The sequence below is a fragment of the Leishmania infantum genome, chromosome 21, assembly GCF_000002875.2.
Source record: "Leishmania infantum JPCM5 genome chromosome 21".
In the NCBI taxonomy this organism is placed as follows: Eukaryota; Euglenozoa; class Kinetoplastea; order Trypanosomatida; family Trypanosomatidae; genus Leishmania; species Leishmania infantum.
Genome location: NC_009405.2, coordinates 145,209 through 163,741, shown reverse-complemented (window position 1 = coordinate 163,741; position 18,533 = coordinate 145,209). Strand labels below are relative to the sequence as shown.

Below are 18,533 nucleotides of genomic sequence, written 5' to 3'. Positions count from 1 at the left end.
TTGCAACAACTTGAACGCGCGCGCGTTTGTGTGTGTCGCCGCCGCCTCGTCGCCTGTGGCTGCCCAATCTGTCCGCTTCTTCCTTGCCCCGCCCCCCGTTTCCTCCTCCCCCCGCCTGTCGCTCCCCCGCCCCAGCGTGCGCAGCCCAGCGGCCGCCGGGCCAAGGCTAGCAACCCCCCATTCGAGATCCTATGAAACGTTGCCTGTCTTTTTTTTAGCACCGCGAAGTGTAGCAAACGTGGCCGAGTGGTTAAGGCGCCTGCCTGCTAAGCAGGTGTGATCTCACGCGAAGGTTCGAACCCTTCCGTTTGCGTACTTTTTTCCGCCACCACCAATCCCTCCAATTGGCGAGCGTCGCCTTTTCGCCCGCATCTCGGGTACGACCACACTTGAGTGAAAACACCATATCCCGTCCGATTTGTGAAGTTAAGCACTCACAGGCTCCGTTAGTACTGAGGTCAGTGATGACTCGGGAACCCTGAGTGCCGTACTCCCCACCCTTTTCCCTCCACCGGGTTGGCCCGGTGAAAAGGGGCGCCTGGGGCCATGCCAAACTGAGGCCAGGCAGCCCCCTCCCCCACCCCCTGCCAAGTGCCGAGCCGCTTCTGGTGGTGACGGGGTCAGGCGCCTACGCCGCAGGGGGGAGGGTTCAGAGCGATGTGTCGCTGCTGGTGCCGGCGGTGGCGTCCTGGATGACGTTGCATCGGAGTGGCCCGCGACAGCGAGGCAGATCTGTATCCATCCACATGATGGGCAGAGCGTCATCGTGACCCGAGCGTCCCCCACCCGGCCCGGCCCTCACACCGCCCACTGGTGTGTGGGTGGGGTGCCCGAGCGCCACCGCGAGGGGGATGCGTCCGGTGGCGGCCGGCATGGTGGGCGCGGCTGCGCGGCGCCCCGCGATGCATGGGCTGTGGGCGTGGGTGGGGGCGGGGGCCGTGCTCTCCGATGGCTGGGTCGGCGCGTTGCTGTGGCGCGTGTGCGTCTACGGCTGCCATCGGCCCACGCGGGGCTGGGCCCGTGACAGGGGTCGGAGGGAGAGGGGGTGGCAGTGGATGGACGGTGGGGCCCCACGCTGAAAAACAGAGGTGTGTGTGTGGGAGGGGGGGGGGAATGTGTGAGTATACGGGAGCATGGGCACGGCACGCTAGGGTAGGGGGTGGCGTCGGCTACTTCGCACACGGCGCGCGGAGTTACTGCTACGGATTTGAATTGCTTTTCTGTCTGCTTATGTGCGGCAACGCACCACTGCCTACGAGCGAGGGAGGACACTCTCTCCTCATCCCCAACGTCGTCATCGCGCCACCCCACGCGCGAGCACCGACGCACAAGCCTCACGCCAGCGACACAGCGAAGGCGCTCTCCTCTCCCACCCTCTCACCGATTAGTCGCAGAAGTAGAGACACAGACGACCGCACTCACTCACCACGGCGGCGAAATTGTCGTGGCCATCGAGGGCAACGCAGCCCTCGTCACCGGTTGGCATCTCCACCGGCGCACGCGAGCGGTACGGGAACTGAGTCGCCGCTGCCGCTGCCGACGCCGCCATGCCGGCCACGTCGCGCAGCGCACCTTCCTCGGCCTCCTCGTTCTGGTTGTCGCCCATGTCCATCTCACCCCGCTCTCGCCAGTCTCGTACCCCGCCGCTGGCGTCGCACGTGATGAAGCCGGTCGCGTACGGCGCGTACAAGCCCGTGATGGGCGTCTTGAGCTCGGCGCTGCACAGCGGTGGCGGCCCGCCGCATGGACCGGCCGCGGCGGCAGTGGATGTTGGTCTGCGCAGGTCCCACACGAGCACCGCGCCCCCCTCAGTCCCGGCGTACAGCAGCGCATCCTTGACGGCGCAGGCGGTCAGCTGCTCGTGCGCCAACCACCGCCACGCGCGTGATAGGAACGCGTTGCCCGTGACGGTGCTGCGGTACGCACACGCGCTGCGCAGAGCCGAAAGGTTCACCTCAAGAATGCTGTTATGGTGCCGCAGCAGCACCACGTCCTGGGTGCCGGGCAGCGTCAGGATCTCCTTCACCGCGAAGCCGGCGAGCGCCGGTACCCGCCATGTCGCCTCTAGCGCAACGCGGGTGCCGCACAGCTGCCACAGCTGCAGCTGGATGTCTGTACCACCGCCACTGGCCGTGATAAAGGCGGCAGTTGGGGTGACTGCTGCACCAACGGATGAGCTCGCATCTGTCAGCATGTTCTCGCTGGTGTTGAATGCAGCCACAGCAGTCCAGGTGGCCGCGCTGGCGCTGGCGAACGCACGCGGCAGCCGCTGATAGCGCACTCGCGTGGAAGCTGCCGCCGCCGATGCTGCAGAGGAGGATACCACGTCGTCCTCGACGGCGTAGTTGTGCGACTTGTCGCCGTCGTCATCCTCGTCGACGGCAACTATCTGGCGTCGGTAGACGTACGACGTGACGGAGGCTGGAGCGGCTTCGGCGTCCGTCTTCTCAGCGGCCTGCACAATCACGTAGATATCCGCGCCGTCTGCGCTGCGCACCAGCGCAACGGCGCTCACCACCGCGGCGGGGCGCGGCACCCGCACGTGCACCACGCGCAGCGGCAGCGCCTGCTCGTTCGGCGCCGCCATCTCGACAACTGTGAAGAACAGCGGCGACGACGTTTTCCTGTAGCGCACGGCTGCGATGACGACTCCACCACTGGTGTGGTGGAGGAGGCGCACCTCCTGCGGGTCGCGCGGCAGCAACGTGTATGCGATGCGGCGCAGCATGATGAGCTGGAACTTTCCGTCTATGAATGCCAAAGAAGACGAAGAAAGAATGGCCCCAACGAGGAGGTGTGTGCGTGTGGATGTGTGGGGTGGGCGAGAGGGCCGGTTGTCGCGTGCTGCGCGCGGTGCGGGTATGCACACGCCAACGAGGATATGACGGGGAGCCACGAGAATCGAAAAGAGTGGCGAGACTGCATGCCAGAATGTATCGAGTGCTGAGAAAATGAACGCACCAGTGGCCATCTTCTGAGCTGGCAAGGCACAGGCACACGCGGCTCGGGTGTGGGGTGTGTGGGAGGCCCTTTCTGCCCTCCCACAAGGCATGCGACATCCTTACATATCATCCCAGATTCTGTGCCCCAGCTGTTCTGCGCCGTGCGTTCCTTTGCCCTTCTCCAGACATACACATAGGGGCCGGTGGTGAGGGAGGGGAGGGGGGCGTGTGAACGTGAGGGATGTAGCCTTACTCGTTCGCGTTAGTGGCGGCGTGCCACACAAAGCCTTTTACGACGCGTGGCCGAGCTTACATGTCGAAATTAGAGCGTCTGGCAAACCTTCCCCCCTGACTTACCCCCGGCTGCATCGACACACACACACACACACACACACACACACACACACACACACACACACACACACACACACACACACACACACACACACGGGCGGCTCTCTGCCTGCCGGCTTCTCTGGTCAGCGACAGGCCCGCCCCGACTTAGTCGTCCATCACGATGTCGGGGATGTCGTCGTCGGCGCTGTCCACAACGGCGGGCGGTTGCGGGGGTGGCGCCGGCTTCACAGGCTGCGGCGCTGGCGTGCGAGGCAAAGCTGCGGCTGGTGCGGGTACTGCGGCGGGCGCTGCAACGGTCGGCGCGACAGGCCGAGGCTGCTGTTGCGGCGGCGGCGCCATTGCCACGCGCGTACTCGGTGCAGCCACCGTCTCTGCGGGGGGCGCAGCAGGAGCTGCAGGCGCAGAGGTGACCGGCGCGGCAGCAGGCTCTGTCAACACAAATGTGCGCCGCTTCGCCTTCTCCACCACCAACTGCGCGGGCTGGAAGGGCGGCAGCACGACGGGATGACGGAGAAGTTGCAGAACGTGACCGAGGCGCACCACCGCAGCCCCGACCGCGGCCGTAACCGGAAGGAGCGGCAACGCCACCAACGTGGCCTTCTTGCTCCTATCTTGGCTGGGGCCGGCCGTCGAATTCGGATCCTGCGATGTGCTCAGCAGCGGTACTCCGCGATGCAGGCGCGCGGCGAGGACGTTGATGGCGCGCGTCGCTGTCACCAGCAGCTGCGCCGGGAGTCCGGGACGGCACGCGAAGAGAAAGGCTTCGAGCAACTGAAGACTAACTGCGTGCCAGGCTGCTGGCACATTCCAGCGCAGCACCGCCGCGCCGGTTGAATCCCCCGCCGCCGCCGTCCCCGGAAACGTGGAGGCTGTGCTGAAGGCCTCGCTGTACTCCTGCTCGCTGAGGTAGCAGGGCAGCACGCCGCCCTCCACCACCTCCATCGCGTGCCGCAGCGCCATCTGCTGCAAGGTAGCCTGCGGCACATACCCGCCGGCTGCGTAGAGCATGTCCACTAGCGCACGCAGCTTCCGCGCCGTCCTTTCAGTGTGGATGTGCGCCGCCTGCTGGACAGACTCGGCCGACTCTTCTCGCAGCTGCTGGTCCTCGGCAAGTGTCAGCAAGCCGCCCAGGGCTGCGGTGGCCGCGTTCGACGCCATCGCCGAAGGCAGGACGTGTACAACAGCCTCTGCGTACCACGCCGGCACGAGCTGTGGCGCATCCAGCAGTAGCACCCCAGGCTCCCGCAGGAGGCTCTCCAGTAGCTCAGCCAAGACGTGGGCAGCACCGGCGCGGTACGTGGTGCACAGCATCGCCAGTGTTTCCCACGCCTCTGGGGTGGACAGCCACGGCGTCAGCACAGCCAGCGCCACCCGCTTGAGAATCTCTTCCAGCGACGGCAGGAGTTGCAGCCCGTAGGCCGCCACCGCTGCACAGAGGGCTTGATATTGCAAGGCGGACATGGCAGCGAAGACGTCAAGGCGACTGCCCTTGGCTGCAGTGGAGGCGGTCAGCCGCACCTCGCCGCCCGCCGGGTCGTCGCGCGCGCGCTTGAAAGGCGGTGACGTAACCTCCGCCGCAGCGCAGTTCAGTGCGGCCGCCTTTAGCTGCTGCGTGTACACGTGCGCCTCCTGTGCGATGGAGTCGAGCTGTTCCAGTGCCGCATGCAGCACCTCCTCCGCTGTGGCGGTGCGCGTCGATGCGGCGAAGACAGGCCGGAGGCCTCCGTCGGCAGGGGCGGCGCCACCGTCCGTGGCGGCAGCAGAGACAGATGCGCTGCGTGCGTTTTTCTTCTTCGCCATGGTGATGATGGGGACACGTCTATGTCGAGGGAGGAAGACAAGCGGATGCCGCGGAGGGCTGCGGCGGTGGTTCGACCTTGTGGTGTCCCGTAGGAGGTCTCTCTCTCTCCACGCAGACAGCGGGAGACAGAGGGCGGCGTGTGTGAGGTAGCCAGCAGAGGATGGCGAAGTATGGGGAACAGTGAGGGCGAGGGCCGCTTGAAAAGAGAGATCATCATTAACGGGGGGAGGGCGCCGTGCAATGGCGGCGGCGAGGCGTCCCATCCACTATCCTCCCAGAGTAGCACGCACTTGCATTCCCCTCTTTCGCTGTCTACCTGCAGCTGCATTGTCGCCCGCCTACCCAGCACATACAGGTGCACATGTATGCGCGTTTACTTTCTGCTTTGAGGGAGGGGGTGAGGAGGGAGGCCCTCGCACCCGCCCCCCTCCCCCTGTGTGTGTCTGTGTGCACGTCGCGAGGGAGGCTGCACGGGAGCTCGCAAATGATGGACGACACCGGCCAAACCCTCTCACCGCACGTATGCGCCTGTGCTTGCCGCTGCCCGCGCGTGATGTTGTGTTCTCGTCGGAACGCTGATGGGCAACATCGCCTTGACGTGCTTCCCGTTCGACAGCACCGCTGGACTTTACATGGCTGGCAGCAGCTCTGCAGTCGTGTTCATCGGTGGCACTGCATCAGCGGCGGCTCGACGTTGTCGACGCTCGCGTACACGATGCGCCTGCCCATCTTGCCGATGCGCGGTATGGGAAGATAGGTGAGGCCACACCGCAGAAGGAGAGGCCTTGCTGTTCGCCTGAATCGACAGACACGTCCGTTCGTAGAAGGGGGATTCGCTATCGCGATGTAGCAGGGGGCTATCCGGCCCATCAGCATCGCCGTGGCATCGTTCCCTGTGCACAGCGTGGCCGGGTTAACGACGCCGCCCTCGGGGCACAACGTGAACAGGACGGCTACCAAGCGCGTGGAAGGCCCACCCTACTAACCCCGCTTCTCTACAAGGATGATGTCGAACACGCTGGGAAACGCCGCACTCACGAAATCGTGCGCCTTCATCCAGCACAGGATGGAGCGAATAGTAGCCATCCTGCCTCAACCAATCAACCCGCCGACTGATTCCGTGCAGATGCGCGTGCGCGTGCATCGCCTGGAAGAGAGAAGGGGATGTATCGGTGAGCGATGACGTTAAAGGGCGGGAGAAGAAGAGAGGGCAGGCGCAGAGGCAACGCCCACAAACACCGAGAGCCGCAGCACAGATACGACACGCCGCGAGGGGAGGGGAGGTTCAAGAAAGGGTCTGATTCGTGTGCCATGAGGTGCTCGATGAGGAAGGCGAGTCGCCGAGACGCAGGCATGCGTTATGCACACCGCTACGTCCTACAAGCCCCCCTCCTTCTCCTTCTCTTACGGCCTCTCCCCTTCCCGTGCCCGCTTCCGCTCTATACAATTTGGCAAGGGTGATACGATCCGCGGCCGAATGCAAGAAGCGAGAGACATGACGACGATGGGACGCCACCCACGTTATCCGGGCTTGCTCGTTGACATAATCGACTTGACATGCGCCCCCGACACCGCCTTCTCGTAGTGCATCAGCGCTGCACGCAACTCTGCCAACGTCTTGATGCTCTTCTCGCGCTGCACCACCTCCTCCGGCACTGGCTCTGCCGCCTCAACGAAAAAGTCTGTCTTGCAGTACACGAGCCGCTTGCCCATCTTGTCGATGGTGCTCACCACCACCACCTTTTCCTCTTCCCGGAGGTTGCGCATGCAGTGGGTCTGCATGTTGACAGATACGTGCCGGCTGGACGCTGGCAGCAGCCGCTCCATCACATGGAGCGTGTTGCACGAGTCGCAGATGGAAATCGCGAACCCGAAAGTAAGCTCTCGGGGTTTCGGCTGCTGTCGCTGTTGCTGCTCGAGCATGTAGTCACACGCAGCAGCCGAGATCTGTACCGGGAACGCCATCATGGACGCCACCATCTTGTCGGGGTGCCACGCCTCTGGCTCCAGCGCGACTTGCACCTCCTCCAGCTTTAGCCCGATGGCGGCGGCGGTAAGAGAGGTGATGGGGCTGCTTCGAAGCAGCCTGTGGACGCTCTCAACAAACGCCGGGTTGTGCTTCACCACTGGCACCCACAGCGCCTGTCTCGTCAGTATAGAAGCCATGCCGTGGGCGCGTGTGTGGTGAGACGGCGTGCGTGACGTGAGAGGAGGAGAGGACAGCAAAACCAAACGGGCAAGGGACCCTCGCGAATGGCGTGGTGGACGCTGCGCGCAGATGGCAGTCTCGGGCGATGTTGCATGCGTCAAGCAAAACGAGAAGGCAACACCCTCCCGCCCTCTCCCACCTTCTGCACCGACACACACCACACACCACACACACACACACAAACACACACAAACACAGACACCGAAAGATGCGACGAGTGCGTGCGACAGCGGCACCACCACGACGGCGACAAGGACGATATGCTCGAGCCCCCTTTCCTCAATCGTGCTTGAGTGTGTACGTGTGCGTGTGGGGTTTCTTGTGAGCGACGATGCAGCCCACGTGCAGCAGACCACACCCTGCGCGCACACACCTTGTCTCTGACGACGGGGAGGAAGGGAAGGGGGAGGGGACGCTGACGAAGGGGGAGGCCGAAAGATGAGATGGGCGTACGTGTGTGAGGGGTGTGCGCGGCTAACACACGCCCTCCAAGGCAACGCGTGGGATGGTGCGGCAGAGGCAGTAGAAGAGGGGAGAACAGAGCGAGCGGAAGAAGCCGTGAACGTTGGACTCGGATGCATGACTTTTCGCCTACATGCGTGAATCGTGTCGGCCACGACACAGGCTGTGGACGAGAAGCAGCGAGAGGGGAGAGTGAGAGCCCGAGGAGGCAGCCCTTCCCCTATCCACTCGCTGCTGTCTCGCCCCTTGATGCACGCGTGCCTGTCTCCGAGGCAGCAGCAGCAGCGGAGGAGAAGGGACGACAGCGACAGAGAGACGCCCTACGCAAAGCACACGCACATATGCAGGCGCCCTCCCTGTCCCTTCTCGCCTTCACCTGCACACACACACACACACACATCTGTGCCACCCCGCACTCTTCCGCGGGTACGCCCCCCTCCCCCCTCCCCCTCCCCCCTCAACCACCGCTTCCTTCTAGTACGACTATCGGCATCTGTACTCTCGTCCTCCCTGAGACCCACACGCGTGCGCCACGGGCTCGTAGGCGGATGTTGTGTGCGTGTGTGTATATGTGGTCGCAGAGGGATGAAGGGGTGGGGGTGGGGAGTGAGGGGTGGGTGGGAGAGTGCTGAAGCAGTTTTGCCTCTGACCTCCTGCATGCCTGCATGTCTGTCCATCAGCACTGAGGCGGCTGTCTTCTGGTGATTTTGTTACGGAGGGCATTATGGAGAAAAGAAGAAGGCGAGAGAGCATGGATAACGGAACAACGTACGCACACGCACACAGTATTCATAACAGGGAATGAACAGAGCGTGGAGCAGGGGGAGGAAGGGCCCCATGATGCCGCGACTTGTGTGTGTATATCGGGAGGGGAGGAGGGTGCGTAGAGGAGAGCGGGCCCATGACAGAGCGCGTGCGTATATTTGCACACCTACCCTCACACACACACACACACACACGAGCACGCACATGCCCATGCGCACCTTGACCCTCGAGCTTGCGGTCATCTACTCTCTACTACTGCTGTGCGCACTCTACGGTCTGCGTGCTGCCGTTGAAGCCTTGCGGACCTGCGCGGAAGTACTGCTGACCGCCGTACTGCTGCTGCTCGTCGTCATCGTCGTCAGTGACATCCTCGAATTCGTCCTCCTCGGCGTGCGCCTGGCGGCTTCGAGCGGCCCCACGCCCACGGCCGGCGCCGGCAGACCGCGACCCCGCCGCACCACCGCGCTTCCCATTCTTGCCACCCTTGAACTTGCCGGCGGCCTTGTACTCCGTCAGCTCCACCACATGCCCGCCCAGCTTGCCGGGCTTCTCCGGCACGTTCAAGGCCGTCACGATCTTGTCGATCTGTTCCCTCGGCAGCGTCTCTGGCCACTCGACATCGAAGTAGATGAACAGTTTGCCTTTCTGCAGACCGCCGGTGCCCTTTACTGGCATGCCTTCATTGTACACGCTCCACGCACTGTCGCTGTGCACCACCTGGCCGGGCGACGCCTTGATGACAAGCTGGCGGCCGTCGAGATGCTCGATGGGCACCTCGAACCCGCATAGTGCCTCCTGCAGGGTAATGGGGCAGCGCATCATGAGATGGTCGTTTATGCGGTGGAAGACGGGATGCGGGCGCACGCTCAAAAAGATAAGCACGTCGCCAGACAGGCGGATCCCGGGCTCCTGATTGCCCTCGCCAGTGAAGGTGAAGTGGTCCGACTTGGAGGCGCCACGGTCAATGTGCACCTCCAGCACACTCTTCTCGCGCACTGCGCGCTTGCCGCGGCAGCCGGTGCAGAGGTCAGAGGCCGCGACGATTTCGCCCTCGCCACCACAGGCAGGACAGCGCATCTGCACCTGATGATGGAACCCGGGGAAGACCTGCTGGGTGCGCAGCAGCACACCGCGACCGCGGCACTGGGCGCAGGTGATGCGCTTGCCGCTGGGCTTCAGCCCACTGCCCTCACAGGTACCGCAGAGGCGGTCACGCGAAATCATCACTTTCTTCGTGGCGCCGTTGTACAGGTCATCCAGTTTCACCTCGAGCTCGTGGACGATGTCCTTCGGCTTTGGCTCCCCGCGCTCCCGCGCGCCTCCGCCGAAGAACATGGAGAAGATGTCCGTCGCATCATGGAAGCCGCCACCCTCGCCCGCGCCCCTTTCTAGTCCCTCCTTGCCGTACTTGTCGTACACCTGCCGCTTCTCGGGGTCGCTGAGCACTTCGTAGGCGTTGCTCACCTTCTTGAACATGTCCGCTGCGGCCTCATCGCCGGTGTTCTTGTCGGGGTGATACTTGAGGGCCAGCCGGCGGTAGGACCGCTTGATCTCGTGCTCGTCGGCCTCGACCGACACGTTCAACACCTCGTACAGCTCCGTTTCGCGCACCATCTTTGCCCTTTTACACACAAGCACACACACACACACACACACACACACACAGACAGACGAGGCAGGGCGAGGCGCGGAAAAGCGGAGATGGGCGCTAGATGCTGAAAGTGAGAGGAAGGAGAAGGCGGGTGAGAAAAGAGGAGGCTTTGATGTCTGTGCGAGCGGGCGCGCGACAACTTCTTAGGACGTCACCGGCGATGTTGCTTCGTGCAAACGCCAACAACCAAACGGCAATAGTGAAGATCAAGATTCTGATGATGCGTGTGCCACACCGCGCGCGCTGTGTGCGTCTGTGTGGCTCTCACGGGCTCGCTCGCTCTGTCAGTACACTGAATCCTCCCAAAAGGAGGGTGCGTGCTCGAGAGAGGAGAGCGACGAGCGGCGGCGGCGGCGGGGCGGCTCAGGCAGCCGAGTCGCTTCGCAGGTAAGTGACTGCACACGCGTACACGTAGCTGGAAATAGTAAGATAAAAGAAGTCAGGTACGTATGAGAGAGAGAGAGACGGCAGCAGCGGCAGCGGCGGCGGCAGTGCTGCGATGGAATAGGATGCGACGCACGTATTTAGTCACTGATACGCAAGAAGACGAGCCCACTTGACAGCACAGTGACCGATGGCGAGCACACACACGCACATACCCAAGGAGAGAGATGGAGGAGAGGAGAGGAGAGGAGCGAAAGAATTCTTTTTAAGTGCCCTGATGAGACCTGAAGTTGTTCATGTATGTGTGTGCGTGTGTGAATGTACGTCGACTACCGGTAGGAGGCTCTGCACACACACACACACACACACACAGATCGATCGATGTGGACATGCATACACGCATGTGTATCCCTACCTTCTCCGGCTCACAGGCAGACAGCTCCGCTTGTTGCTGCTGCTGCTGTCGCGGGGGCGGCGATGTTTCCTTGCTTTCCTGTTCGTTGTGCTTCCTCCTCGTGCAGCGGCGGCAACGCCGTACCACAGAGTGCGCGCGCGTGCGGTGGTGGTGATGACCGTTCTTACGTAAAGCCACCAATCAACGTGGTGACGCGATGAAGGATGGACGGCGTGGTTACGGCGGAGCCCAACGAGATGAGAGGGCTCAAGCAGAGAAGAGAGAATCGGGCAGGCTGCACAGAGAGCAACACGAACCCACCAGCACGGTGGTCGGGTGCGGGGCGAGAGGAGGAGGCGCTTCTCCCCTTCCCGCTGCTACTCTCCTCCGCCTCGTCCGTGTTGCTTCTCTCACGCACCCGCTCGTGCTGCGGTTCATCTCCTGTTCGACCCCACCGCACGTGATGCAACCGTGTCCAGACTGTACGCTCTACGAGAGCATGTCCGCATCGGTACCTCGCACTCGCTATCTTCGTCCATGCGATGAGTGGACGCATGCGCGTCGGTCTTGTGCATGAGGAATAGACAGAGCGGCAAACAAAACATCATAGCAGCAACACCAGCAGAAGGGAAGCAGCGACCACAACCCATGTGCACACGACGAACACACACCATACACCACACACACACACACACACACACACACACCACACCTTACAAACCGACATCTCTCTGTATGCGTCTTTCCTGGCCGTGTGCGCCATGCTCGCGATCACCGCCCGCCCAGAACTCTTGTGCGCAGGCGGTGCCGTCGACTTTGTGTCAGGGCAGAGGGAGGCGTCGCTGGTGGAAGAGTAGTCTCGCTGCCACGACCACCGCTGCCACCGCTTAGCACGTCCACACCTCCGCCCCCTCCGATAGCGCTGGCGGATGACGCTGCCGTCAGCCAACATCGCTGACTCGCTTCGTCGGCAAACGCCTCACCGAGCCGCACCACGTGCTGCATCAATGCGTCGGTGAAGGACTCAGCGGCCAGCAGACGTGCCTGAAGCTGTGCGTTGTGATCCGCCACGCCATCGACCTGTGGACGGAGAGCACAAACTAGGGACTTGAGGTGTATCAGCAGCGTAGAGTCTGCCAGGGACAAGCGAGATAAGTCCTCCGCGGTGCGCTCCGCGGCGTCGGCGCGGGCCTGGGCGTCGCAGAGACGCAGCGCAAGATCCGCCACCTTCGTCTCGAGAAGCGGCACGAAGGCAGCGTCAAATGGGGAGGTGGGATGGTCAAAACAGTCACTCGCGTCGCAGCCGCCGCCGCTGGAGGGGCTGCCATCCTCTGCGACACCAACGGCGATGACAGCGCTGCTCGCGCCGGAGATGTCTGCCGCTGCCTCCTCCGTCGATGCGTCCGCTGGCGTGGCCGCGAACCCGGCGCAGGCACCAGCGCTGAGGTCCGTAAACAGCTTCTCCCAGTGCACACATCGCGCCTCGCTCTGTGTCAGTGCCTCCCTCAGCGCCTCGTGCTCCTGACGCACTGAGGCAACGTGGCGCAGGCCGCGTACGTACTCTTCACGCGCGGAGTCGAAGTAGCGCTGATACGCGCACACCTCAGCCACCCACTCTGCGTGCTGCGCCTCGAAGGCCTGCACACGTGCGCGGGCCTCATCTCGGTCCAGTTCGACCCCAGAGAGCCGCAGCAGGGCGGCGTCGCGGGAGCGCAATGTGCCCTGCAGCTGAGCCTTCTCGTCTGCCAGCTTCGACACGAGTCGCTGGGCTTCTGTGGCTCTTGCGGTGAGAACCGCATGCTGCGCCTGCGTCTCCGCCGCGTGCCGTTGCACGCACTCCACCTGCTCCCGCACACTCTCGTACTGACCGGTGCACCCCGCGTGGGCCTCTTCGACTGCCTGACACCGTCGCTTCCACTCCGTCAGCTGCGACGTCAAGTCGGCGACTTTCTCATCCGCACGTGCTGCCTGATCAAGCAGTTCTTGCAGCGAGGCCGCGTCGCAGCGCTGCTGCAAGAGCCGCTGAGCCGACGCAGCCTTCTCTGCATGCAGCTGCTCCGTCAGCGCACCGAGCTCCCGCTGCAACTGTCGCAGCTTGTCAGCTGTCGTCGTCACCGTGGCAGCGCTGGTGCTCGCGCTCAGCGCGGACGGCACTGCCACGGCGTCCACCCCCACATGGGTGTCGTTCGCCAGACGTTGCTGATGCTGGTGCTGAAGCACAAGCTCCCTCAAGGCGCTCAGGTCGACGGCCAGTTGGTCCATCGTTTACGCTCACACAGGGAGTGAGGTGGAGGCTGTGATGGCACGGCGTGGGCGAGAGCCGGATGAGGGAGCAGAGAGCAGCGCCGTAAGTTCCGTTTTCAGCGTGTGTGTGTGTGTGTATGGCTGTCTATGCATGACTGCGGCAGAGAGCGGGAGGGAAAGAGGGAGGAGGCTTGACAGGCGCGTGAGAACGAGAGGACACAGACAATGCCAAGAGGGCAGGGTCCGCTGGGCCACGGAGCACTTGCACGAAGGGGACTTCGCGGGGTGTCCTTGTGCGAACCGGTGGGCTGGGCGGAAGCAAGCGACTCGTGAGCACGCACATGGTCCACCCCTTCCCCTCCTCTCTCTCGTCTTGCGCGTGCGCGGCTGTGGCTACAGTGACGGCGAGGCAAGGGCGGGTGAGTAGGCGGAATGAGACGCACACACACACGCACAGACACACAGGTACAGATACAAACTTGGCCAAAGGACGGGTCTGCGAGGTGCGTGTCGGTTGAGTGGACGGGGAAGAGGTACGAGCGTGTGTCTCCGCACAAAGCGACCGGAGAAGAAGACAGCAAGCATGGCACAGAAAACAAAAGAGGGGGAGGCGGGACAACGTGGAAGGGGCGGGGTGGTGGCATGTGTGAGTGTGTATGCTGCCATCGAAGGCGACCCCCCCCCCCACCCCCCACACACCCGCACGCACGCACGCGCACACACGGAGGGGAAACAAGAAAAGAGGTCCGTTACAGAGGGTGTAGGCGTCACGCACACCGAGAGCACCCGAAACAACAAAGTAGAGAGAGAGCAAGTCAATACTCTGTGTGCGTGCGTGTGCCTGTGCGCGCACCTCTCGGCCTTTACGGCCGTGCACATCACGCCACACGAAGGGAAGAAGGGACTCGGGCTCGAAAGCCGAGCCGCACTCATGCACACACACACACACACACGAACGCATGCAGACACAGACATAGACACACGAACTCGCATACACGATAAAAGGCTCGGTATTAATCAGCCCATCTTCCTCCCTCCCTCTTTCTCACAAGCACACACAGCGCGCGCCCCGCTCACACGTCGATTTCGTTCCACCGCTCCTCGGCACTCTGACGAGAGCGGATGTACTTTGTGATGTTGCGATAGACAAGGCGGATTTTGGCGAACGTGTTGGCTGCGTTGTCGCTGTCGTCGTCATCGGCGGTGCTGTTTTTGCCGTCACCGCCGACTTCACTGCGCTGCACCTCGCTCGCCTCGGAGATCTTTTCTATCAGCTCATTCACGAGTTCGACGGACACCAAGTAGCCGCTCTTGGATGTGAAGAAGTGCAGAAAGATGTTCAGCAGCTGCACGTACAGCTGCAGTTGTGCGAGGGCGAGAACCTGCCCCGCCAGCTTCAGCGACCGCCGCAGGCACTCCTGCACACGCTGCTGGTTCTCGCGCGAGAGCTGCTTCTTAGCGAAGAGCGCGGCGCAGACGGCGACGAGGTAGCTCTGGTCGTGCTTCTTGAGCATTTTTGACGCGTACTGACACACCTTCGCGGCCAGCACTTCGTAGTTCTCCTCCGGCATGTTGCGCATCTGGCACAGAGCATTCACGCAGGCGACGAGAACGTCGATCTGCTCGTGACTCTCCTCAATGTGACCTTCGTACAGCGTCAGCGCCTCGGCGTAGAGCGCATAGCTGGTCTCTGATTGCTCGCATACATCGGCCGTGTTGGAGCAGAAGAGGTACTCCTTGAGCGCCTCCGTGGGTGCCTCGACCGCGAACACTTCGAGGATGCCCTTGCTGTCACCCGAGTGCACATGACTAAAACACTTGCGGATAGCCTTCATCGCCTGCGACGCCGCCGCCGCCGCTGTATCAGCCTCGTCGCCGTCCCTTTCGCCCTCGTCGGACTTGGCACTCGAGGAGGAGACGCGCTGATACTGGGCATAGAGCCGCAGCGCTGCGCGTCGGTGCAGCGTCATCAGGGTCGGGTAGGTGAGCGGGATGCGCCGCGCGCCTCCCTGCAGGAGAACCTTACGTACGCCGGTCAACATCTTTGCATAGACGGCCGGGTCGTCGTTGGCGAGGAGGTGAAGTATGCGGCACACGAGGTTCTGCTCGTCGACGAACTCCACGGCCGGGTTGTACTTGTAGATAAGCCGCAGGTCGGATGGGGCGTCGGGCTGCTCGACAAGGATCGGGTCCAGCAGCTCGAAGAGGCGCGCGACGTCCTCCAGAGCCGTTATAGGACGCGGCAAAGGCGGCGGCACCGTGACCACCACCGTTGGCTTCAAAACACCACCACCGGCGCCGCTACTTGCTGCCTTGCTAACGGACGGCAGCACCGGCGCGGCCGTGCTGCCACGCAGGGCGACCTCGCACACCGCCATGGCCACCTCGCGCCTCTGCAAGAACGGCAGACACGATGTGAGCGCCGCAATGCCTTCCATGGCCATTACTTCCTGCACCGTCGCACAACACTCCGTAATGATGTGCACGAGGAACTGACCTGCGGCAAGGGCCGCAGCTGGGCTGATGGAGACTGGTGTCGACGTCTCCGCCGACGCCGCCGCAGTCTCGACCACGCCCGTCGACTCTTTCGACTCTGACGAGTCCACGACCGCCGAAGGGAACTTGGAGGCCACAACGTCGACAATGTTCGACAGCGACATGAAGCGGCGCTTCGCCGACTTCCCGTAGAGCGTCATGACCACGTTCACAAGGTGCCGCATGGCCGTCACGTACGCACCCAGCATCATCGGCGTCGGCGGCGGCACCGTCGATGTGCGCTTGATCACAGTGGTGGTAGACATTTGCGCGCTGTACGAGACGGACATGCAACTCATTTGGTTGAGCAGCATCGGGAATACATCACGGAGCTTCGCCTCTTCTTCAGGACTCGACACTTCCGTCACGCCTTCCTGCACGGCCACGGCGTACTTGCAGAGTCTCTCCATCAGCGAGCGGAACAGCTCCGACACCTCGACGCCAGGGACGGTGCGACTGATGGCGCCGAAGAGCTTGTCAATTGTGAAGAGATGGAACTCGTCCGGGAAGACTTGTATGAGCACCTCGAAGAGGTACTGCTGCGCCAACGGCTCGCAGTAGCGTACCATGATGGACAGGAGCTGCGGCAATATGGTGCTTGCATAGACGTCGCGACTGATGCCGTCCAGCTGTGCCACGCGGACAACGTTCATGCCGACCAAGACACACATGGCGCGGCGCTCCTGCTGCGTGCGACGTGCTGCGCGAAGCGACCGCGGCGGAGAGCCCGGGCGTGTGGCGGCGTCTGACGACCATGACGACGCGGCAGCCGACGCAGCCGGAGGAGGCGAGGTGGCTGGCAGCGCGGCAGTAGTCGGACTGCAGGCGGTGACACTGTTCGTGCTGCCGCCGTTGCGGTTGGTGTAGCTCCCAGCCTCCATGCGAATCCACAACCAGTTCATCTCCTTGAAGTTCTGCACGAGCAGATTCGCGGTGTCCGTCACCGTGCCGCCATCCTCCTTGTGCGGATACTCCTCCTGCGCCTCCCCTGCGGACTCGTTGCCGACGTCGCTGACCCGGCGGTTTGGGTCACCTGGCAGCTTGCCCTTCATCATTGTCAACAGGAAATGGCGTAGAAACAGCCCACGGGTCGGGTGCTGCACACCCTTGCACATCTCTACCAAGTCTCGCGCGATCTCGAGGGCGGGCTGATCTCCGGCATCGATATACACCGCACCGGCCGCAATCAGCAGGTACAGGCGAGGTACAATGTAACCGCAAAACTGCACCCGCTCATACATCTCCTCGAGGGTGTGTCGCTTCGCGCGGTGTTCGTCCTCGAGGTACGCCACAAACACCTCCATCATGCTGAACACCTTCATGTAGAGCTCGTAGTAGTTTTGCGGCTCCAGCAGGTTCGTGCGCAGCTCATCCAGCATCTGCGCAGCGGCGCGAATCACCACCGCCATGCTGTCTTGACTCTCCATGCTGCTGCGCATGATGGCAGCTTTGCGGTCTACGGCGATGAGGGCCTCCTGCAGCCACTTCTTCTGCTCCTCCGCGGCTGTCAGTACCGGGCCGCGCAGCGTGACGACGTACTCGTCGGTGCCATCGTCGTCTGGAATTCGAAACGCCATTCGCCTGCTGCCGTGTGCTTTCCTTTTCGCCGGTACGGTGAGTTCCAGCTGCCGTGTGCGTGTGCGTTCGTGTGGCGCGCGTGACGCATCCCATAGAGGTGCGGTGGCGACGCGGTGAAAGAAGGGTTGCAGGAGCGGGGAGGGCAGAGAAAGAGATACTTGTGCGTCGGTGTGTGTGTGTGTGTGTGCTTCATAAGATCTTCCCGCCTGCAAGCGGGGGAAGGGGGTGGGGTGGGCACGGTGGAGGCCGGATGATGCGTTGCATCGGAGTCCTATCGCTGCCTGCGCTGCGGACGCTGCCGCTGAAGATGTTCGTTCATATCCGCCACACCTGCGTATACATGAGTGTGCGTCTGCATATCGACTCTTCCATTGCACATGTAATGCGGGAGCGACATGAGCCACCGCGCTAGGCAAACGTGAAACCGCCACCGCCACGCAGGCAGAGAGACGCAGACGCACTCGGCGCAGCTTCTCGATCCGCTTCTCTCGCCCTCCGCTGCCTTCCTCAAGCACGCAAGCGTGATGATTGTCCGCGTACTCGCAACAAAGGTGGAGGGAGAGGGGTGGGCGTGCTGTGTGCCTGCCTGTGTGACGGTGACAAGAAGTAACGATGAAGTAAACACCCGCACCCGCAAGAGGGGCGCGAGCCAAGGGACACCAGCAACGCCGTGTGGGTGGTATGCATTCATGTACATATGTGCCCGCATACGCGTGCGCCGGACCATCATGCCACCTCTCTGCCCTTCCCTCACTCACTCGATACCACATCGGTCGCCTTGAACGATGCGAAAGGAGGGCGGCGGCGGGGGTTGGAGGGGTGGGGGACGGGCGGGAGAGACTCAGGCAGACGCGTACGCATATGCGCAGTCACAGATGCGAACGAAGGCATCCCGTCGAGTTCGGGGAGGGGTGGAGTGCACATACATACACGTGTGAGTGTATGAGTAGCTGAGCGCTTGTGCGAGAGGGACAACACACACACAGAGAAGTGATAGGGGAAGAGATAGAAGGCGTTCAAACCGTGCCCCCGTCGAGCAGCACACCCCAACCCACCCCCGCCTCGCTTCCTCTACCCTCCTCGCGCTGTGCGCACAGACGTACATGCACGCAACTAAATTACGCACAAGAGGAGGGGTAGTGGTGGATGAGTGCTCCACAGACACGCACACGCACACGCGATGAAAAGAGGGAAGCGGAGGAGGGAGCCGC

At 62.7% G+C, this 18,533-nt stretch overlaps 6 protein-coding genes and 1 non-coding gene across 7 annotated transcripts; 1 reads left to right on the top strand and 6 right to left on the bottom strand.

Moving 5' to 3' along the window:
• Window positions 1–232: 232 nt before the first annotated feature.
• Window positions 233–313, top strand: LINJ_21_tRNA1. Its single transcript has one exon. It is a non-coding gene; the product is annotated as a tRNA-Ser (tRNA).
• A 1,071-nt stretch (window positions 314–1,384) lies between these two features.
• LINJ_21_0580 (conserved hypothetical protein) lies at window positions 1,385–2,728 on the bottom strand (the record flags this gene model as incomplete). Its single annotated transcript, XM_001465326.1, has 1 exon — window positions 1,385–2,728. One exon carries the CDS (start codon window positions 2,726–2,728, stop codon window positions 1,385–1,387), a length of 1,344 nt encoding a protein of 447 aa, XP_001465363.1.
• A 715-nt stretch (window positions 2,729–3,443) lies between these two features.
• LINJ_21_0570 (conserved hypothetical protein) lies at window positions 3,444–4,760 on the bottom strand (the record flags this gene model as incomplete). Its single annotated transcript, XM_001465325.2, has 1 exon — window positions 3,444–4,760. The coding sequence occupies one exon, from the start codon at window positions 4,758–4,760 to the stop codon at window positions 3,444–3,446; it is 1,317 nt and encodes a 438-aa protein (XP_001465362.2).
• Window positions 4,761–6,621: 1,861 nt separating this feature from the next.
• On the bottom strand, window positions 6,622–7,266 carry LINJ_21_0560 (conserved hypothetical protein; the record flags this gene model as incomplete). Its single annotated transcript, XM_001465324.1, has 1 exon — window positions 6,622–7,266. The coding sequence occupies one exon, from the start codon at window positions 7,264–7,266 to the stop codon at window positions 6,622–6,624; it is 645 nt and encodes a 214-aa protein (XP_001465361.1).
• A 1,522-nt stretch (window positions 7,267–8,788) lies between these two features.
• Window positions 8,789–10,150, bottom strand: LINJ_21_0550 (putative DnaJ protein; the record flags this gene model as incomplete). The annotated part of the gene is made up of 1 exon (XM_001465323.1): window positions 8,789–10,150. The coding sequence occupies one exon, from the start codon at window positions 10,148–10,150 to the stop codon at window positions 8,789–8,791; it is 1,362 nt and encodes a 453-aa protein (XP_001465360.1).
• A 1,586-nt stretch (window positions 10,151–11,736) lies between these two features.
• On the bottom strand, window positions 11,737–13,227 carry LINJ_21_0540 (conserved hypothetical protein; the record flags this gene model as incomplete). The annotated part of the gene is made up of 1 exon (XM_001465322.1): window positions 11,737–13,227. One exon carries the CDS (start codon window positions 13,225–13,227, stop codon window positions 11,737–11,739), a length of 1,491 nt encoding a protein of 496 aa, XP_001465359.1.
• Window positions 13,228–14,282: 1,055 nt separating this feature from the next.
• On the bottom strand, window positions 14,283–17,321 carry LINJ_21_0530 (vacuolar sorting-associated-like protein; the record flags this gene model as incomplete). Its single annotated transcript, XM_001465321.1, has 1 exon — window positions 14,283–17,321. The coding sequence occupies one exon, from the start codon at window positions 17,319–17,321 to the stop codon at window positions 14,283–14,285; it is 3,039 nt and encodes a 1,012-aa protein (XP_001465358.1).
• Window positions 17,322–18,533: the final 1,212 nt, after the last annotated feature.